This window comes from Physeter macrocephalus, chromosome 11 (assembly GCF_002837175.3).
Source record: "Physeter macrocephalus isolate SW-GA chromosome 11, ASM283717v5, whole genome shotgun sequence".
NCBI lineage: Eukaryota > Metazoa > Chordata > Mammalia > Artiodactyla > Physeteridae > Physeter > Physeter macrocephalus.
The window spans coordinates 98,479,499-98,499,712 of record NC_041224.1 but is presented as its reverse complement, the minus strand read 5'-3'; the positions used below and the strand labels follow the sequence as shown (position 1 = coordinate 98,499,712).

At 37.5% G+C, this 20,214-nt stretch overlaps 1 protein-coding gene across 5 annotated transcripts in view; it reads right to left on the bottom strand.

Moving 5' to 3' along the window:
• The window catches only part of FSIP1 (fibrous sheath interacting protein 1), a 199,153-nt gene extending 180,826 nt beyond the window's left edge, over positions 1 to 18,327 (bottom strand). For 2 of the 5 annotated variants that reach the window (XM_024132745.3, XM_055088327.1), the window contains exons 1-4: positions 18,176 to 18,327; positions 11,688 to 11,820; positions 6,062 to 6,248; positions 2,550 to 2,704 (exon numbers count right to left, since the gene is read on the bottom strand). In XM_024132745.3, the coding sequence (XP_023988513.1) occupies positions 2,550 to 2,704; positions 6,062 to 6,248; positions 11,688 to 11,813 (468 nt within the window). In that variant the 5' untranslated portion in view covers positions 11,814 to 11,820; positions 18,176 to 18,327. Of the gene's footprint in view, positions 1 to 2,549; positions 2,705 to 6,061; positions 6,249 to 11,687; positions 11,821 to 17,766; positions 17,826 to 17,895; positions 17,996 to 18,159 lie in introns of those variants that run through there. The other 3 variants (XM_024132750.3, XM_024132754.3, XM_024132757.3) reach the window with 3 other exon arrangements.
• Positions 18,328 to 20,214: the final 1,887 nt, after the last annotated feature.

Sequence of the window (20,214 nt, the reverse complement as noted above, 5' to 3'; positions counted from 1 at the left end):
ATATACCATGTTCTTGGATTGGAAGAATCAATATTGTGAAAATGACTATACTACCCAAAGCAATCTACAGATTCAATGCAATCCCTATCAAACTACCAATGGCATTTTTTACAGAACTAGAACAAAAAATCTTAAAATTTGTATGGAGACACAAAAGACCCCGAATAGCCAAAGCAGTCTTGAGGGAAAAAAATGGAGCTGGAGGAATCAGACTCCCTGACTTCAGACTATAATACAAAGCTACAGTAACCTAGACAATATGGTACTGGCACAAAAACAGAAATATAGATCAATGGAACAGGATAGAAGGCCCAGAGATAAACTCACACACATAGATTAGTCAATTAATCTATGACAAAGGAAGCAAGGATATACAATGGAGAAAAGACAGTCTCTTCAATAAGTGGTGTTGGGAAAACTGAACAGCTACATGTAAAAGAATGAAATTAGAACACTCCCTAACACTATACACAAAAATAAACTCAAACTGGATTAAAGACCTAAATGTACACCAGACATTGTCAAACTCTTAGAGGAAAACAGGAAGAACACTCTTTGACATAAATCACGGCAAGATCTTTTTAGATCCACCTCCTAGAGTAATGGAAATAAAAACAAAAATAAACAAGTGGGACCTAATGAAACTTAAAAGCTTTTGCAAAGCAAAGGAAACTACAAACAAGACAAAAAGACAACGCTCAGAATGGGAAAATATATTTGCAAATGAATCAACGGACAAAGGATTAATCTCCAATATATATAAACAGCTCATGCAGCTCAATATTTAAAAAAACAAACAACCCAATCCAAAAATGGGCAGAAGACCTAAATAACATTTCTCCAAAGAAGACATAGAGGTGGCCAAGAAGCACATGAAAAGCTGCTCAACATCACTAATTATTAGAGAAATGCAAATCAAAACTGCAACAAGGTTTCACCTCACACCAGTTAGAATGGGCATCATCAGAAAATCTACAAACAACAAATGCTGGATAGGGTGTGGAGAAAAGTGAACCCTCTTGCACTGTTGGTGGGAATGTAAATTGATACAGCCACTAAGGAGACCAGTATGGAGGTTCCTTAAAAAACTAAAAATAGCATTACCATATGACCCAGCAATCCCACTACTGGGCATATACCCAGAGAAAACCATAATTCAAAAAGACACATGCACCCCAATGTTCATTGCTGCACTATTTACAATAACCAGGTCATGGAAGTAACCTAAATGCCCGTCGACAGACGAATGGATAAAGAAGATGTGGTACGTATATGCAATGGAATATTACTCAGCCATAAAAAGGAACGAAATTGGGTCATTTGTAGAGACGTGGATGAATCTAGAGACTGCCATACAGAGTGAAGTAAGTCAGAAAGAGAAAAACAAATATCGTATATTAACACATATGTGGAACCTAGAAAAATGGTACAGATGAACCAGTTTGCAGGGCAGAAATAGAGACACAGATGTAGAGAACAAACGTATGGACACCAAGGGGAGAAAGCAGCGGGGGGTGGTAGGGGTGGTGGTGTGATGAATTGGGAGATTGGAATTGACATGTATACACTGATGTGTATAAAATGGAAGACTAATAAGGACCTGCTGTATAAAAAAATAAATTAAATTAAATTTAAAAAAAAACAAAAAAAAGCATTTATAATTTTGGCTCGCACATTCGGTCACCCCACCTGGAATTTAATTTTGACTTTGATGTGAGATAGTAAGCTAAATTTATCTTATGTCCCTGCACTATTTAATTAGCCCATCCATTTGTTGTAATCCCACTTCTGCAATAAATAAATGTCCACTTTAAAAAAAAAATCAATCTGTTATTATAATGTTCCTTACCTTAAAAGTGCTCTCCTTTGAGGGGCAAAGTTCAAATATGAGCCAATGGCTATGCATCAAGTCAGTGCCAACATGTGGTCCACTTCTGCCCCTCAATACCACAGAGAATAAAAGGTCCAAGAAGGCCAAGGAGAGTTCATTGAGACGGAAGCAAATAGAGCATGGTCACAGGCCACAAGCATTTTACAGCTCCCCAAAGACAGCCTGACCAGCATGTGAAATAGTCAACTTCCTGCTTGTTTGTCACAAAAGTTTACTCAAATAATAATGGTAACCGGGGGGTTAAATTTTTGTGTATTTGTGTACTTATGTCCAAATTGTAAGCTCGCTGAAGAAAAAGCAGACATATATACTTGATGAAGGTAGGCACCAGATCCCTTTCTATTCCATAGATGGAGGACCCAGGCCTGACACTGGTGACAGAGGCCTATAATGCTGCCTGTCCACTGTCCATGGGGAATGAACATGCCCAGTGCAGTGCCCGAAATCTGGAATCTTGCAAAGTCACTTTCTCCAGCTCCAGAAAACTATCTCCCTCACCATCCCCCTGCCCCATACACACACATATACACACCACTGCCCTACCTCCACAAAATAAATTAAGGCAGACCACACTAACACTACCAGAGTCCATGCTTTTCTTACTCATCTTAGAGGAAGTTGTTTCTCACATGTCAGCATAAGATTATACAATTCTTACCTTAAGTTTTTCCCACAGCCTTATTCTCATTTCTAGACCTTGCTTCTTGATTTCTTTTTCTCTGTGTTGTCTCTTCACCAATATCTTATCAAGCCTCTTCATCTTCTGAATAGCGTCTTGAAGTTGAGAATCTAATTCTTTTAATTCGGATTCATCTATATTATGTTGAAAGTAGGAATGAGCTTGAAGTTTAGTAAAATCATAAAGCCTTTTTCTTCTTGTTTTGTTTTTACTATTTGTTCTTTCATTCAACAAATATTTATGGCTGATGGTAATAACTAACACTGGTGTCATGCATCTTGGCTTACAAGGTGCTTTCACATATTTTTTTCATATAATTATCTAACAACCCTGTGAAATAGACATTTACCTCTATTTTACGGTTGAGATAACTGGGTCCTTTCAAATAGCTAATAAATTATAGCACTGAATTCAGAAGTGGGTCTCGTATGATTTTAAATTCCAAATTCTTTCTCCTTCATTCTGTTATATTTTCTATATTCATAACTAACAAATAAAGAATAAGACAAAGATCCTATCCTAAAGCTGCTTCAGACTAACTGAAAGAGAAGTCATGTACACAAAGAGCTACAGTAAAATGTAGCATGTCATAGAGACACAGAGTGATTCCAACGTGTTAGAAACAAGTTCAGAATAGTACACAGTGTATCTTAACACCTTTAATCTATGCCTCTCCCATTTGTTCTATTTTCCTAAAGTACCTAAAAATGTTCTTGAATTGTGGATAATTGATAGTAACTTATTTGAAATTAGGAACTCTTTAGAACTTCTGTCATTCAAGTTTTAACTTATCATTATGAATAATAATATTAATAATTATCATTATCATGATGATTAATGATAATATTAATAATAGCAGCTAACATTTATAGAGTTACCTGATAGGCACAGTCTTAAGTGCTTTTTTACATTCATTATCTCATGTAATCTTCACCATAAACCAGCAAGATGGTATATTGTAACTGAATTACATATATGTCCGAGATATATCATCTTATAACTAGTAAATGCCCGAGTCAGTTTCCACCGGATCTGTCTGACTGCAGAGCCAAAGCTCTTCACCACCAGGAGATAATTCCTCTGTAAGGTCTGATGAAAGATGATAATCTGGCAATGAGCATAAACACTCAAGTTCTAAAGTCTCAGCCACCCCAGCTTAGATCATTAGAAATGGCATATTATGCAAAGAAAAGCCAAGTTTTGCAACTTTTGAAAATACAGAGCCCAGTGATGTTTCCCTACAATGTATATCACTTCCTCTTAAAGGAAAAGGGGATACGTTTAGAGGAAATAAACTTATCCAAAAACAATACTAATCTTACTAATAAGGAGACCCTACAAATCATACGGCTCACGTACGTCGAATGCAACAGCCTCTAGTTCTAATTCCCAACCACCAGCCCTAGCATTCTCAGGCCCCATTGTACATGGGTGGTCTATCCAGCAGGCATTTTGAAGTAACTCTTGCAGTACGGAAACAGTATAAACAAATACACTGTAAATGGGGCCAATAGCTAATCTCAACTCTAATACCTTTTTTCCTAATAACTGTAATCCTGAGTCACCTGGCCTGAGAGCTGATCTCATCCCAAACATACTCTAACTCAGCAGTTCACAAAGTTTATGAGCTCAGCTTCCCTTTACAGTTTATAAATTATGGAGAGCGCAAAGTACCTTTTGTTTATGTGAGTTACATCTATTGATAATTACCATATTAGAAATCAAAACTGAAAAATATTATATGTATTTATTCATTTTAAAATAATAAACATGGTATTACTAATTGCATGCTAACATAAATATAACACTTTTATAACAACCAAATTTTCAAAAAAAAATATTGAGAAGAATGGCAATATTTTAAATTTCTAGTATCTGGATTAATAGAAGACAGCTGGATTCTCACCTCTGCTTCAAAGTCAATCTATTGTAATCTGTTGCTTCAGTTAAAGTATTGACTATATGAAGAAAATCTGGCCTCGTACAATAGTTGGAAAGGGGAGGAGAAATTTAATACCCTTTTCAGATAATTGTGGATATTCTTCCTTGATACTAATATCAAAACTGGACAAGGGGTAGTTTCTTAAAGGTTAGTTGTAATTGGAAATCTGTAACCCTATCAGTGAGCTTTTTGTATTTGTTCCATAAATCCACGAATCTATCTTTCATATTGAATGGATCTTTTATCCTGCATTGATTATTTGGAAAATAGTGGTTCACTGAATTATGCAGATCTTCAAATATTAATGCATTTCAGTATACAATATGAAAAAATCACATTTGTTAATATTGTCACCAATTTTTATCAGAAAAGTCTAAGTATTGGGAAGCTGTAAAGCTCATGTTGACATACACAAATTTTTCAAGATTCTAATTTTTCACTTGAAAGCTGAAATTTTATCATTGACATAAAATACTGTCAGTTGTTTCCCGTGAAATAACAGGCCCAGTTCATTTTTTTAAAAATGTCTGCCAAATATCTAAGTCTGAATGATAATAGATGATCTGTCACTCATTCTTTCAAGTAAAAATGGTGTCCCATTAAAAAGTGGCCAGTTCAGCTCTCAACTTAAATTATCACACCAGTACTTTTCCTCAACACAAACTTTACATTTTGGCACACAGCAGAACTGCTGTATATGTACCTACCATTTCACCACACAGGATATTAAAAAGATGTGTACTCAAAGGTCAAGATTAAATAGAATTTATATTTTTTACTGCTCCATCAAGGACATTCTTGAGTGACACTGGCTATTTCTTTTCTCTGCCCATGCCAGGTCTTGAAGAACACAGTGACTATTAGTACAATTTGGTGCCATTCATTGCCTTGATTCATGCTAAAGCAACAGCAATTTTACCCGCCATTGCTTTTGTACCATCAGTAAAACCAACAATTCAGTGGGCAAAAAGGCAAACAGCATTATTTTAATATTACAATGAATTATATCACTGATATATCAGTATTATGATGAAAGTAGTTTTGACTTTGCAGAGTTCCTAAAAGGGTCTCAGGGCCCAGGGCTCTTTCAGTCCATGTTTTGAGAACTGCTGTTCTAATTCACTCTGACTAGTATTAATTAATACCAGTATTAATACCCATGAAATAATGGAGTCTCTTAAAATCCAAAAGTTATTAAGATCAAATGGGATTATCCCTTAAAAGGCATTTATAAATTACAGGATATATTTTATTGTACAATTTTCAAAAAGATCAATAAATCATGTCATAAAATGCAGAAATACTTCCTACTTGATTAATGTAAAATGACTACAATAACAATTTTATTAAATGACATATTTTATTACTTTTCTAACTGTATTTAAGAACTCAATATTCTTATAAATGAAAACTGGTGATTTGCTTGCTCACCAGAAAAGTCTCATTTTTTTATTATTTCTACTTAGCTAATAAAATAAATATGTAATTCTAATATTTTAACTATAGCATCTGTAATTATCATTAGCCAATCACCAAGTGATTATCCTACCTGAACATTCAGGGGTTATCTGATGCTGAACCAAGTTCGAATCTTCATCTGATCTCTCTTCAGCCAGTTTTATTTTCTCAGAGTAGTTCTCCCCTTTATCATCATTACTGTTTCTACCTTCCTCTGTATTACTACTGCCTTCTGAGTGGCCCTCTTTACCAGAGTTCAAATTGATTGCAGTATCAACCTAAAAATTATTTCCAGAGAAACAGTTTTCAAAAGTAAAAGTAAAAAAAAAAAATTTTTTAATTTTAAATTTCTAGACTATTTTAACTCTAAAGTAAGTATATGTGAGGACATACATATATATAGTAGCATTAAATGATTCTAGAAATATGACACTTAATTAAATGTAATTTAAATATACAATTAAATTTAATAACATTTGCACCAAAGTAATATGCACCACTCTCCAGCAATTTCTAGCAATAATAGAGAAGGGTCAGGAATCAGTCCCAAAGAGAACTGCTCTCTGCCAAGCTCTGGAGCTGAAGCATGATGGCCCCTGCTCTCTGAGCTTACCCTCAGATGGAGACTCAAGGGTCTAGAGTTGGGCTGTCCAATACAATAGCCACTCGCCACACGTGGCTATTGAACAACTGCAAAGTGAACAGGCTGAACTGCGACGTGCTTCTAATGGAGTTCTTCAAATCAGAACCATGTGCTTTGTTGAATAATTTATTTTTACGCTATTCACAGTTTTTCTATTTCATTTTGGTCTCTCTTTCCATTTTAGCAAAGTTCATTCTGAATACACCAGTTTGGTGCAGCTGTGTTTTCCTGAGAGAGAACAAGAAAAGACATCCATGGCTGCACCAGGAAAAAACAGGCATCATAGGGCCCTGAGGGCTGTGCTTGGCAATAAGAGTCACAGTGGAGGTGAACACAGCCCATAGGAGAGGCAAAACCTCAGGGACAGCAGGTAGGCCACTGCTGAGAGGAGTACCTTTCCCCTCCACCGGAGGGACTGTGTGCTCCAGCCCTTCAGGGGTCAGCCCTTGGAGGCTTTTATGCTCATGGTCCACACCCCACCACTGTAATCTGTGCCCCCTTGTGAATCTCCAGGACAGAAGCTAGACGGCGCTGAGAATTAAACTGCCAGGGATACAGGACTGCACGAGCATCTATGTTCACCTGAACTAGGACATAAGCCCCAGCAGAAATGAGCTGAGCCAGTGGTATAAAAATCATAGCTGACACTGACTGAGGCATTACTATTAGCCAGGTCCTGTGCTAAGTACTTTAGACATACTACCTCGTTCACGCCTCACAATGATACAGGCATTACTACCCGGATATAACAGAGAAGAAAACAGATCCAGTATGGAATGAAACTAGTGGAGACCCAATTTATAATAAGCAAAACAAGGTTTACTTTATGTGATCTTGGAGGTGTTAAAGAAGGTTCCCTGTTGAAAAATATTCTTCTGTCAAAGACAGGGTAAAGCCTAAAATTCCATAATATCCAGTAGATCCTTAAGGCTATATAGTTCTGTGAAAATGCTGAAATTGCTAGGAGAGGTCACACAAGCCCTGTCAGTAATTTATATCTTGGCATAAATGAATCTAGCTGACCTTTCCCTGAGAATGGGTTTTTATACAGGGGAAATGTAAGTAGACATTAGCAACATACTCGGATACCACACTTCAGGATACACAAAGATCTTTCACATATATCATACCATATGATCCTAACTCTTAGAATGAGCAGGAAGCAATGAGGTAGAAAAAGATGAAACTAGAGAACAAAAGGCAAATATTGCCCATTTCACAATTTTACCCATAGTTCCCAACCCCACTAGCACCAACCATCTCCCCCAACCCGCTGCCCACTGGCCTCTCTATTCCCAGCCCTCCTGATCTTCTACCCTGTGGCCTAAGTGTATGATTTTTCTTTCTTCTTCATTCTCAAAGCCACATTCAATCTCCATTTTTCATTGCTCTGTGTCCCCCACTTCATATCTCCATGTTAGTCCAAGAAAGGTAAATAGCCTATAAAAACCCTTCCTAGCAATTAGATCCCTACCTGAAAGCCATGAGATTTTTACACCAATTGCAACTATTGGCTCATTGAAGAAAAATATTCAGAAGTAAAAATAAACCAAAATTCTTAGAATGAGAAATATATCATTACTACAGAAATTTCATTAAAACTCTAGCATTTTAAACTCACTTTCTGCTATACAGAAATTTGGGGTAAGAAATTAATAAAAGACAAATGAGCAATAAAATTAATCAAAATATCAGGATTTATTTATTATTTAGACAATGTATAAGGTTTTATAGACATTAAATCATTTGCAGTCAGCAGTCAACCCGCAGCATACCTGTGGCTTTCTTCCGCAACCTAAGGTGAAACTTACTGATTTTCCATGAATTTGATTAAGACAAATCACAACTTTTAGGAAGTCTTGCTTTTGATATAAGTATCAAAGTCCCTGTTGGTTAATAAATATGCTAGAGTTTGACCTATAGCTTAGTGGGTTCAAATAAAATCTGACTTGAAGTGATTGCTGATATTTTTCTTTTAAATAAGTCTTGAAGGGAGTAATATTAATCTATGTTTTAAAACATGTGTGTCAATATTGTGAAGTTGCTACTTTAAAAAAAATCATCACCCAGGAATATGTAAGCAGAAATACTAATGCTTTGCTACCCTAAAATTTGTCAGGTCTTTGTATATTACCCTACCTACATAAAATAGCAAAATTGTCATTCTAAATTTGTTGAACACATATTATGTGAATACCTACTATGTGCCCGACTTTACACTGAATCCTGTGAATAAAAACATGGGAAGGACTAACCAATTAGGTTAAAGAATTGAGGCCAGGGCTTCCCTGGTGGCGCAGTGGTTGAGAGTCCGCCTGCCGATGCAGGGGACACGGGATCGTGCCCCGGTCTGGGAAGATCCCACATGCCGCGGGGCGGCTGGGCCCGTGAGCCATGGCCGCTGAGCCTGCGCATCCGGAGCCTGTGCTCTGCAACGGGAGAGGCCACAACAGTGAGAGGCCCGAGTACCGCAAAAAAAAAAAAAAAAAAACTTTCAGAAGAAAAAATAGGAAAAAATCTTTGGGAGTTTGGGTTAGACAAAGGGTTCTTAGATACAACCAAAAAACACAATCCTCAAAAGAAAAAAAAATTGATAAATTGCACTTAAAATTTTAAATGCTCTTTAAAAGACAGTTAAAAGAATGAAAAGTCAAGCTATAGACTGGGAGAAAATATTTGCAAATCATATATCTGACAAAAAACTCTATCTAGAATATATAAAGAACTCTCAAAAGTCAACAATAAGTAAACAAACACAACTTAGAGTGTAAGTCAGAAAAACAAATACTGTATATTAACCCATATATGTGGAATCTAGAAAAATGGTACAGATGAACCGGTTTGCAAGGCAGAAATAGAGCCACAGGTGTAGAGAACAAACGTATGGACACCAAGTGGGGAAGAATTTTTTGAACATACACTTTCCAAAAAAGATATGTGGATTGCAAATAAGCACATAAAAATATACTTAACATTATTAGTCACCAAGGAAATTCGAGTTAAAACTACAATGAGATACCGCTGTATACCTATTAGAATGGCTTAAAAAAAAAACAGACAATATCAACTGCTGGTGAGTATGCAAAGCAGCTGGAACTCTCATACATTTTTGGTGGGAAGAGAAAACAGTTTGACAGTTTCTTATAGTTAAACATACACTTACCATACAACCCAGCAATCCCACTCCTAGGTATTTACCCAAGAGAAGTAAAAACCTATTTGCCACCACACCCCCAAAATCAGTATGCAAATATTTACAGCAGCCTTATTCATAATCACCAAAATCTGCAAACAACCCAAATGTTCCTGACTGGGGAATGAATAAGCAAACTGTGGTTTACCCACACAATGGAACAGTACTAGCAATAAAAAGGCTTGAACTACTGATACAAGCAACAACATAGATGTGTCTCAAATGCATTGTGTCAACAGACAAAAGCCAGACGCAAAAGCTACATATCTTTTTTTAATTCCATTCATGTGGAATGGAATTAAACCTTCTGGAAAAGGAAAAGCTATTGGGACAGAGAACAGATCAGGAGTTTCCAGGGATTAAGAGTAGGAGAGATTGTTTATAAAGGGGCATCATGAGGGAATTTTTGAGAGGTAATGATGGAACTGTTCTATATCTTGATTGTGATAGTATCACTCTATGCATTTGCCAAACTCAGAACTATACACCAGAAAAGAGTGAATTTTACAGTATGTAAAATTTTTTAATTAGAAGCAAAGTCAATGAGATACAATGTTAATAGATGGGAAGATTTAATATCATAAAGTTAGAAATTCTCTCCAAATTAATCTATAAATTCAAAGCAATTTTAATCAAAACCCCAACAGTATTTTTCACAGGACTTGAAAAACTGTTCTAAAATATAAAAACAACAAAAAGCCAAGAATAGCTAGGACAGTCCTAGAAAAGAATATGATGGGAAGACCCATCCCACCAGATATCAAGAATTATTACAATGCTACAAGAGTTAACACACAGTATAGTAATGATGCAGGATTAGATGAAACAAAACAGACAGCTAAGCTAGAAACTGTATTTTACAAAGCTGCTTGCAGGTTAGGTTCTGGATGCGTATTAGTTTCATCCAAATAGGTACATCTGCACAAAAGTTTTACCACAGAAATGAGGTAGAAGCCATCTTGCTAAGCTCCTGATACGAAATTGACAAGAAATATCAAAGGCAGTAATCTCTGCACATCCAGTCACCAGTGTTGTGGTTCTGAGGGATGTGTAGCAGTGTCAGAAGCAGCAACAGCAAAGCAGCAGCTTTCAGATCTCCGGATTTTGGATATGGTGGTGTGACCTGGGAACCAATAATCCAAGGCAAGTGCCCTCTCATGGTTTCGCTGGCCTTCCATTGATTTTTGAGGAACTGAATTTCTTGTATTCAATCCCTTTCTGCTGGAAATGTCTAGAAGGCTTTCTATTTCCAGCATTAAATCATGATAGACAAAAACTCTAAGAGTTTCATAATGCAGAGTTAGTCCATAAGTCAAAAGAATAAGTGAGAAAGGATTCACAAACTTGCAAGAAAATTTTTCACCATAAGTTTCAAAATTTTTGTTTCCCACAACCTTAAAACAAATTATCCCCCATCACAGAGGGAAAAACAGATTCTTTAAAAAAACATCAAGTTTAGATATTTTAAGAAAAGAAAAAGAGACCAGGTAATGTATCTACTAAACATATACCATGTGGTTTTTATCCAAACTCTGTTTTTTAAATTACTGAATCTTTTTCATAATAAGAGTCAATGGTGGCATAGTAGATGTTGGAATACAAAGCTTTCTTATGAAAGAAGAAAAGTTAATAAATGAGCATTAACAAAGTACAATCGTCAAAAAATAAGCCATAACTCGCCCCCCCAAGAAAAAAGAGAAGGTAAAGAAGGAAACAGTATTTTCACATTAAATGATCTAAAGTAAAATCCAAGAAATCTATGAGTGCTCCCAGAACACACCCTTTAAAGATGAACCTTAGAATGGGATGTTAACAGCCTTGGTTTATCAACTGCTAGAGATCAGAAGAAGTAGTTTATATCATTTCTAAACAGCACAGTACCTTGAAGGATGCTGGTTCCGGTGAGAGCACCTCCAAAGAAGCATTTGAACCTCTGCTCCCATGACATGTTCTTGAATTTGAGGCTGGTTTTGAAATTCCATCTAAGTTTCCCTTTATAATATCCATTGATATCCTGAAACAAACAAAATTTCAAGCAAATTATGACTTTTATGTTTAAATGTTTCATCAGTGTTAATAGGCAGTGAACTCAGAGCCTTTGTTATAAGGATTATGTCACTACCAAAGTCACAGTACCCTAATTTCATCAAAAGATGTCTGTGTCCATGGATCATTACATCTTCTGTCACCGTAGGTGGAAAATACATGCTGCCAGCATGTCAGATTCTGAAAGTGGCTAAAAAAGAATGCAGACGTGAACACCATCTCAATGGCCTTCTGTGCCTCCAAGAGAAACAGTTACTGTGTCCTTGGCCTAAGAAGACACTAATGGAGCACCACACCCCTCAGCCAAGATTCATGCTTCATCGTAATAATCTGCCAAGGCCTCTACTTTCTTCGGGTTTTACCTTCCTTATTCTAGCTCAGCCTTCGGCCGGGGCTCTCTCTCAGCTCTGATTTTTCCTCTACTCCTTCGTACTGCATTTTCATGGAGTACTTATCTCCAGGTGACCACTCTTCTATCAACCCTCCCCTTCTAAAACCCATGATTCTACTTTTGCCTTGAAACAACAGAGAACTGAACCTACTCTCTCTACTAGAGGACCGGCTTTCACTATCTGGATACACATTGCCAATCTCTTTAACTATTTTTCATGTGACACCGTCCACAAGACTCTCCAGTCTGGCTGCTCTATTCCTAGGACTATTTCATGAAGCAGGAAATATTAGGCACGATGGTTTAAACTAGTGGGAAAACTTGGGCACTGCTGGCACTTCGCTCCTTCCAAACTGTGCCCTTGGTCAGGACCAATATGTTCAAATGTCCAAATATGTTCAGTAATGCTTGGGGTATCATGCATGCCAAATAAAGCGGAAGAAAGAGAGAGAATTTCATAGTTTGACTTCTCAATACTTAGCTTTACATGTGAATGGATATCTTCCAACAAATCCTTTCCTAAATTCCTATCAATTATAAATTAAACCATTTCTCTCATAACGGAATGAAGAAAGGCAATTGCCTCTGGCCCAGCAAGTGTAACAATGTCTTTTTCTTACCCTAAGAACTGACTCATCTTTCTTTCTTTTTTTGAACAGCTGAGGCAGAGTCCAAGGAAGCTTTGGACACAGGAGGAAGCCCAATCATGAACAACCCCATGCTCCTCCAAGGCACACAGAGCAGTAATATGATTTACCCTCCAACCATTCAGTATGCCAAAGCCGAGGCTTAAAGGACAGTAGGTCAACTCTTCCCATCTCAGCAAATGAAAAAGGCAGTGATCTCAGCATTATTCAAACTCTGCAAAAGGGTTTTTGGCTCACTCTGGAAGGCATTGACATTATTCTTGTGGGATGACAGATCGCCCTGGCCCGTCACATTGCCATCAAAAAGCTTAAGTCACTGAAAGGCCAAATGTCTTGTAATGCCCTAAACAGCCTGTCAAGGGAGACTTATTGTGCCTATAACAGAGGGAGCAATGAGATGGAAGCCTGTGCAGAGCCAGTAAAATACATGTCAGTAAAGGGAGAGACACAGGGAACCACCAATGGCATGGATCAACTAAAAGGCTCCAGAAATCTTTCCATTTGTTTTAGAAATAGGTCTGTTCTATTATGTTTGCTCGTGAAAATAATAAATAAAATACAGTTTCCAGGATGGGTAGGGTTGTAACTAACAATCTTATGAATTTGGCCATGTAGAAAAAAGTATGGATAAAGGATACTGAATTAGGAACTTAAAGATGTTTTTGAGTATTTGAGAAGAAATCTCAATAGCCAGAGAGAAATTCCACAAGAAAAATAAAGCACTGTACAAGAAAGCAAACAATCAAATGATAATACTTATATAAGTACTGAATTTAACCAAACACTGTGCCTTAATTACATTGAGTGTATGTGAGGAGGAGTATGTAAAAGAAAAGGTAGTATAAAAAAGCTAATCTGTCCTAATAGGAAATCAAAGAGAATATCCAAAAATTGATAAAGCCAAACAATCGTTAAATAAGCACAACAGTTAAATAAGTTCAAGATATTTGCCCCTGAAAGATGTGACTAGAGACTGCTTCTTTTTTTATTGTAAATGTTACAGTACAGTTTGACATATTTTACTATATTACTTTAATAAAAGTAAAAAAAAAAATAATAAATATAAAATATGGACTCTTCAAGGGACTGGAAGGAAACATAGAGCTAATTTATATAATAATGAGGTTAATGACTTACTAAGCAGGATATCAAGAGCATAAGTCAAACAGGACGAAACTAATAGATTTGATTACATAACATTTAATGCTCTTGAGTATCAAACCAAAAAAAGAACTCTAAATTAAAAGGTACATGAGAAAATGGAGAAAATATATGCAAAACAGACAATATATGAAAGGTTAATACATTTACACATTTAAAGAGCTCTTACCAATCAACAAGGAAAAGAAACATTCCAATAGAAAACTGGCTAGGGGCATAGACAAGGAAGGAAAGAAGGAGGAAGGAAGTCAACACCTTGTTTTAAAAAACAAGTCCAATTTCTCTAATTAAAGAAATATACAGAGAAATATACAGAGAGGGACCTGACAGATGATCACAAGTCAAAGAAGTAACAGTGGTAGATTCTGGGTTGGTAGGTTCATGGATGTTCTTGTGTCTTTTTTCACCTTTTGCTTATCTGTATTTTCTGGTTTTCTATTAATCTTAAATTCATAATTAAAGAATTTATTTACTGAAGAGATTTTTCTGGAATATATTAAAAATATGAAAATAAATAAAAATAAATAAAAATCACCCAATATTCACCACCCTGAGCTAAACATTGCTGGCACATTTCCTTTCTATTTTTGCTTTTTATGTCTTTTCAACAAAATTGGATTCATATATTTCTCACTTAACATTACACGATAAACATTTTCTTATTACATTACAGATATTTCTAAAATAGAATATCATTTACTTCTTGATATTCCATCAAATACATGGATATATGACCAGATTCTAAATTGTAACAAATCACTACTAAGACACACCAGCTTTTCATAACATTCATTTCAAGCAAGATTAATTTAAACTTTTTCAGAGAAATGCAACCACCATGAATGGTTTAAAACCAAAATGGGGACACGTGGCTGCTGTAATCTGATGTTTTTAGATAAATGAAAGAATCAAAAGAAAATGAATCCTCCTCTGTTTAGTAATAACAAATAGCCAGCCTTTTTAAAAGGTAGAATTACACTTATTTTCATGATTTTAATATCTAAAAATTACTTATGGTAGTTTTTTTTTTTACTTTCTGTACTTGTTTATTATGTAAGAAATACTTGCCCTTGAGAGGGGAAAAAAATCAAATAATACAGAAGAATGTAAAAGTTTTTCAAGTCAAAATTACCCTCACCCCAAGATAGATTTTTGTAGGTCTCACTTTTTTAGGCATATGCAAACTTTCTATCCTTTACCTCCCTACTCCTCCCCAACACAAACACACACAAATGGCATAGTGCTTCGCAACTTGCTTTTTTACACTTAATGTATTTCAAAGATTTTTCTATACCACCACATACAGATACACTTCATGCTTTCAAATGATGGCATAGTATTTCATTGCATAGATGTAGCATTTTTTTAATCAGCTCACTTAGGTTGTATATGGAAGATTTGTTATTAAAAAACAATACAAAAATTTAGTCAAAATTGATCATAGGCCTAAAATAGAAAATTAAAACTATAAAATTTCTATAAAATATGTGTGATTGTGGGCTAGCAAAGATGTCTTAGATACAACATCAAAAGTATGATTCATAAAAGAAAATACTGATAAATTGGAATGCATCAAAATTTAAAACTTCCACTCTTCAAAAGACACAGTTGAAAAGGAAAACACAGGCCAAATATTGGGAGAAAATATTTGCAAAACACACAGCTGACAAAGGACTTATATCCAGAATATATAAAGTATCAAGACTCAATAATAAGAAAGATTTGAGCAGACTCATCACCAAAGATGTATAGATGGTAAACTAGCACCAGAAGATGTTCAACATCATTAGTCACTGGAGAAATTTAAAACCACAATGAGACACTGCTACACATTCAAATGTGAAAATTATTTTTTTAAAAAACTAACAGTACCGGGCTTCCCTGGTGGCGCAGTGGTTGACAGTCCGCCTGCCGATGCAGGGGACACGGGTTCGTGCCCCGGTCCGGGAGGATCCCACATGCCGCAGAGCGGCTGGGCCCGTGAGCCATGGCCGCTGAGCCTGCGTGTCTGGAGCCTGTGCTCCGCAACAGGAGAGGCCACAACAGTGAGAGGCCCACGTACTGCAAAAAAAAAAAAAAAAAAAAAACTAACAATACCAAGTGCTGACAAAGTTGGAGCAACTGGAACTTTCATATATTGCCGATGAGAATGCAAAATGGGACAGCCGTGTTGCAAAACTGCCTGGCACTTTCTTAAAATGTAAACATACACTTACCAGACGAGTCCACAATCTCACTCCTGGATATTCACCCAAGAAATGAACATTTATATTCACACAAAAATCTGTACATATAGCAGCTACATTAATAACTGCCAAAAACTGGGAACAATCCAAATGTCTCTCAACTAGACAATGGATAAGCAACTGTGGTACATCTATACAATGGAATGTTACTCAGCAATATAAGGAAACAAATTACTGATACAAAACATAGACAAATCTCAACTGCATAATGCTAAGTTGAAAGAAGCCAGATGCAAAAGGCTCCATAGTATTTGTTTCCAATTATATGACTTCTAGAAGACAAAACTATAGGGACAGAAAACTGATGACCATTACCAGGGCTGGCGGTAGGGAAGGGTTAACTACAAAAACAGTACTCGGGGATTTCAGGGGGAATGATGCAACTGTTCTGTATCCTGATTGTGATGGTAATTACATAACTGTATGCATTTGTCAAAGCTCATAGAACTGTAATATTAAAAGGGTAAATTTTACTGTATGTAAAAAATACCTCAATTTTAAGTTAACCTCTTTGTACAAATCTTTGCTTAGTTATGTTTATATGCCCAGAAGATATATTAGAATTTCTAAGTGAAAAAAATAGAGCTGCCATATGATCCAGCAATGCCACTCCTGGGCATATACCCAGACAAAACTATAATTCAAAAAGATACATGCACCTCTATGTTCATAGCAGCACTATTTACAATAGCCAAGACATGGAAACAACCTAGATGAATGGATAAAGAAGATGTGGTACATATATATATATACAATGGAATACTACTCAGCCATTAAAAAGAATGAAATAATGCCATTTGCAGCAACATGGATGGACCCAGAAATTATCTTACTAAGCGAAGTCAGAAAGAGAAAGACCATATATCACCTACATGTGGAATCTAAAATACAACACAAAAGAACATATCTACAAAACAGAAAGAGACTCAGACATAAAGAACAGACTAGTGGTTGCCAAATGGGAAGCGGAGATAGAGGAGGGAAGGAATGGGAGTTTGGCATTAACAGAGGCAAACTATTATACATAGGATGGATAAACAACAATGTCCTACTGTATAGCACAGGGAACTATATTCAATATCCTGTGACAAACCATAATGGAAAAGAATACAGAAAAGAATATATATACGTATAACTGAGTCACTTTGCCATGCAGAAGAAATTAACACAACACTGTAAATCAACTATATTTCAATAAAATTTTTTTTTAATTGCTGAGTCAAAGAACACTGTCTTTCAAATTTTGGTAGTCTGCCAACTGTCCTCCAAAAAGGTTGTACCAAACTACATCACTAACAACAGGGTACGCCGAGATGAAAGTGCCTGTTTCCCCACCTGGGCCAATCTGGTTATGTCAAAGCTTTTCATCTTTGTCAATCTCAGAAGTGTCAAAAGGTATCTGTGAGTGTGATCTACATTTCTTTAATTATGAGAGAAGTTGAGTCTCTAGTCAAATGTTTACTGCCCACCTTTAATTTTTTCTGTGAAATGCCTATTTGCATCCTTTGTCACTTAAATGGAGAATGATTAATTTGTAATACAAGTTCGAGATCTTAGGGGCTAGAAGGACAGTGAGAGTCCTTGGTACGTGGTCTTACGGTCAGGAACGTTTACCGCCGTGTCCAGGAAATCCTGGCGACACACAGCCTTCAAGGAGACGGAAGCCTCTCCGGGGTCAGACCGGCGTCTCTCTCCCAGGCCTGGCCAGCCTCTGCCTGAGCCCGCCGCCCTGCTTGAGCCCGCCGCCCTGCTTGAGCCCGCCCTCTTATTGGCCCTGCCCCCTCTCCGGGCCCAGCACCCTGACACGACTCCGCCCCGCCCTCTCATTGGCTTGTCGCGCGGCGATAGAGTTCGCTCCTAACCTGTGCGGTCCCTCACCTTCCGGGCGGAAACTGGGGGCTAGAGTCCAGTCGTCAGAGCATTGACACTCTCAGCGTCACCCACTGTCCCCCAAAGGGGAGGGGTCTTTACCGCCACCGCAGCTTCTGTGGAGGTGGAAGAAGCCGCGGGTCAGAAGCCCTCCTGCCTCCCGGAACGCCGTTCCCTTGGCAACCAGAAGCACGACGCTGCCAGTCTCGCGATAAGGGAAAAGGGCTATACCATCCAGAAACGAGACGTGGGGGGCCAGGAGCGGCAGAGGACCCAGCACTGTCGGAACCCGGAGACCTCGGGCATCAGGCATCCCTGCTGTCTCCTCCGTCTTCCCGGCGGACGGTGGAGAGTGTGGAATGGTTTGTTCGTATTTAGGTTGAACTTGGAAAGAGGATATCTGGATGCTTGTATGGCTCTGTCCTTCACTATTAATACGATGCCCTGCAGGTCCGCTAATCCTCCCTGAACTCAGTTTCCTCCTCCGTAAAATGGGGTGATAACAATTGCTTCCTCACAACACTGTTGTGCAGCTCAAAAACATAATGTTATGTGAAGTTCTTAGTAAATGTTGGATGCCATGTAAATAAAAAATAGTAGTTTTGCCCAGATTGGGCTACAGTCCAAAAAAGGTAATAATTGCTATTTGCGCTTTCTTTCTTTTGTGGTTTTTGTAATTCTCAGCACGTGAAGACTATTTCCCTGGGTCCCTGAATTGATTTTCTTCATCCCCAGTACCATCAAATGTCTGCTTCTTCCAGTTTGAACAGAACCTTACAGTTTACAAGGCATTTTCACGTACATGGACCCTGTAGCCTCATTGTTTTAGGTGGTAAGATGTGTATTCTTTAAGTGTTTTTCAGCAGAGCAAATAGACAAAGGTTAAGTGAGTTGCTCAAAGAACCACAGCTACAATCTCAGTCGGTGGTGGGTGTAAAAACCTAGCTGTCAATGCCATCCATATACTGCTAAATCCTGCCTTTCTATCTCCATCTCTGAACCCCACACTCTTTTATCTAACTGACTACATGACACCTTCACTTAGACATCTTCACTTCAATGTAAGAAGCACCTTAAACTTAAGATGTAAAAAAACAAACTTCTCCACAGTCCCCCCTCCACCCCACCTTCTTATCCATCTCAGTAAATGGTAACTGCATCCTGCCTGCCAGTCTCAGGCCAAAAACCTTGAAGTCATCCTCAATTCCTCTTCCTCTCACACTTTACAATCAGTTTATTATAAATCCTATCAGCTCTACATTCAAAATATATCCAAAATCCAACCACTTCTCACCACCATCCGTGCTTCCATTAAGGTCTGCACTGACATCATCTCTTGCCCAGATTTTTGCAATAATCTCCTAACTTGACTTCCTTGGCCCTACTACTTTCAATCAGCAATCTGAATGATGCTTTCAAAGCCTAAGTCAAGGGCTTTCCTGGTGGCGCAGTGGTTGAGAGTCCGCCTGCCGATGCAGGGGACAGGGGTTCGTGACCCGGTCCAGGAAGATCCCACATGCCACGGAGCGGCTAGGCCCGTGAGCCATGTCTGCTGAGCCTGCGCGTCCGGAGACTGTGTCCGCAACGGGAGAGGCCACAACAGTGAGAGGCCCACATACCGCAAAAAAAAAAAAAAAAAAAAAAAAAAAAACCTAAGTCAAACAATGCCACTCCTCTGCTCAGGACTCTCCATGACTTCCCATTTCATGCAGAATCCTTACAATGCCCACAGGTCCTCAATAACCGTACCCTCCGTTTTCTTCCAGACCTCCAGTCCTACCACCCTCTCCCTGGCAAACTTTGCTGCAGCCTCACTGTCCTCCTTGTAAGTGTTTCTACGTGGGAATTCTTCCCAGCATTTCTCAGGAAATGCACATGTTTTTCCAAATTTAGAAAAAAAAATCAGTTAAGAAATCAGGAAAATTGGAGAAAGTATTCTGATTCTCCTGTGAAAGTTATAGCAATAGTTATATATAGTTATCTAGATAACTATATATATAGTTATATATATAGTTATATAGATATATAGTTATATAGATATATATAGT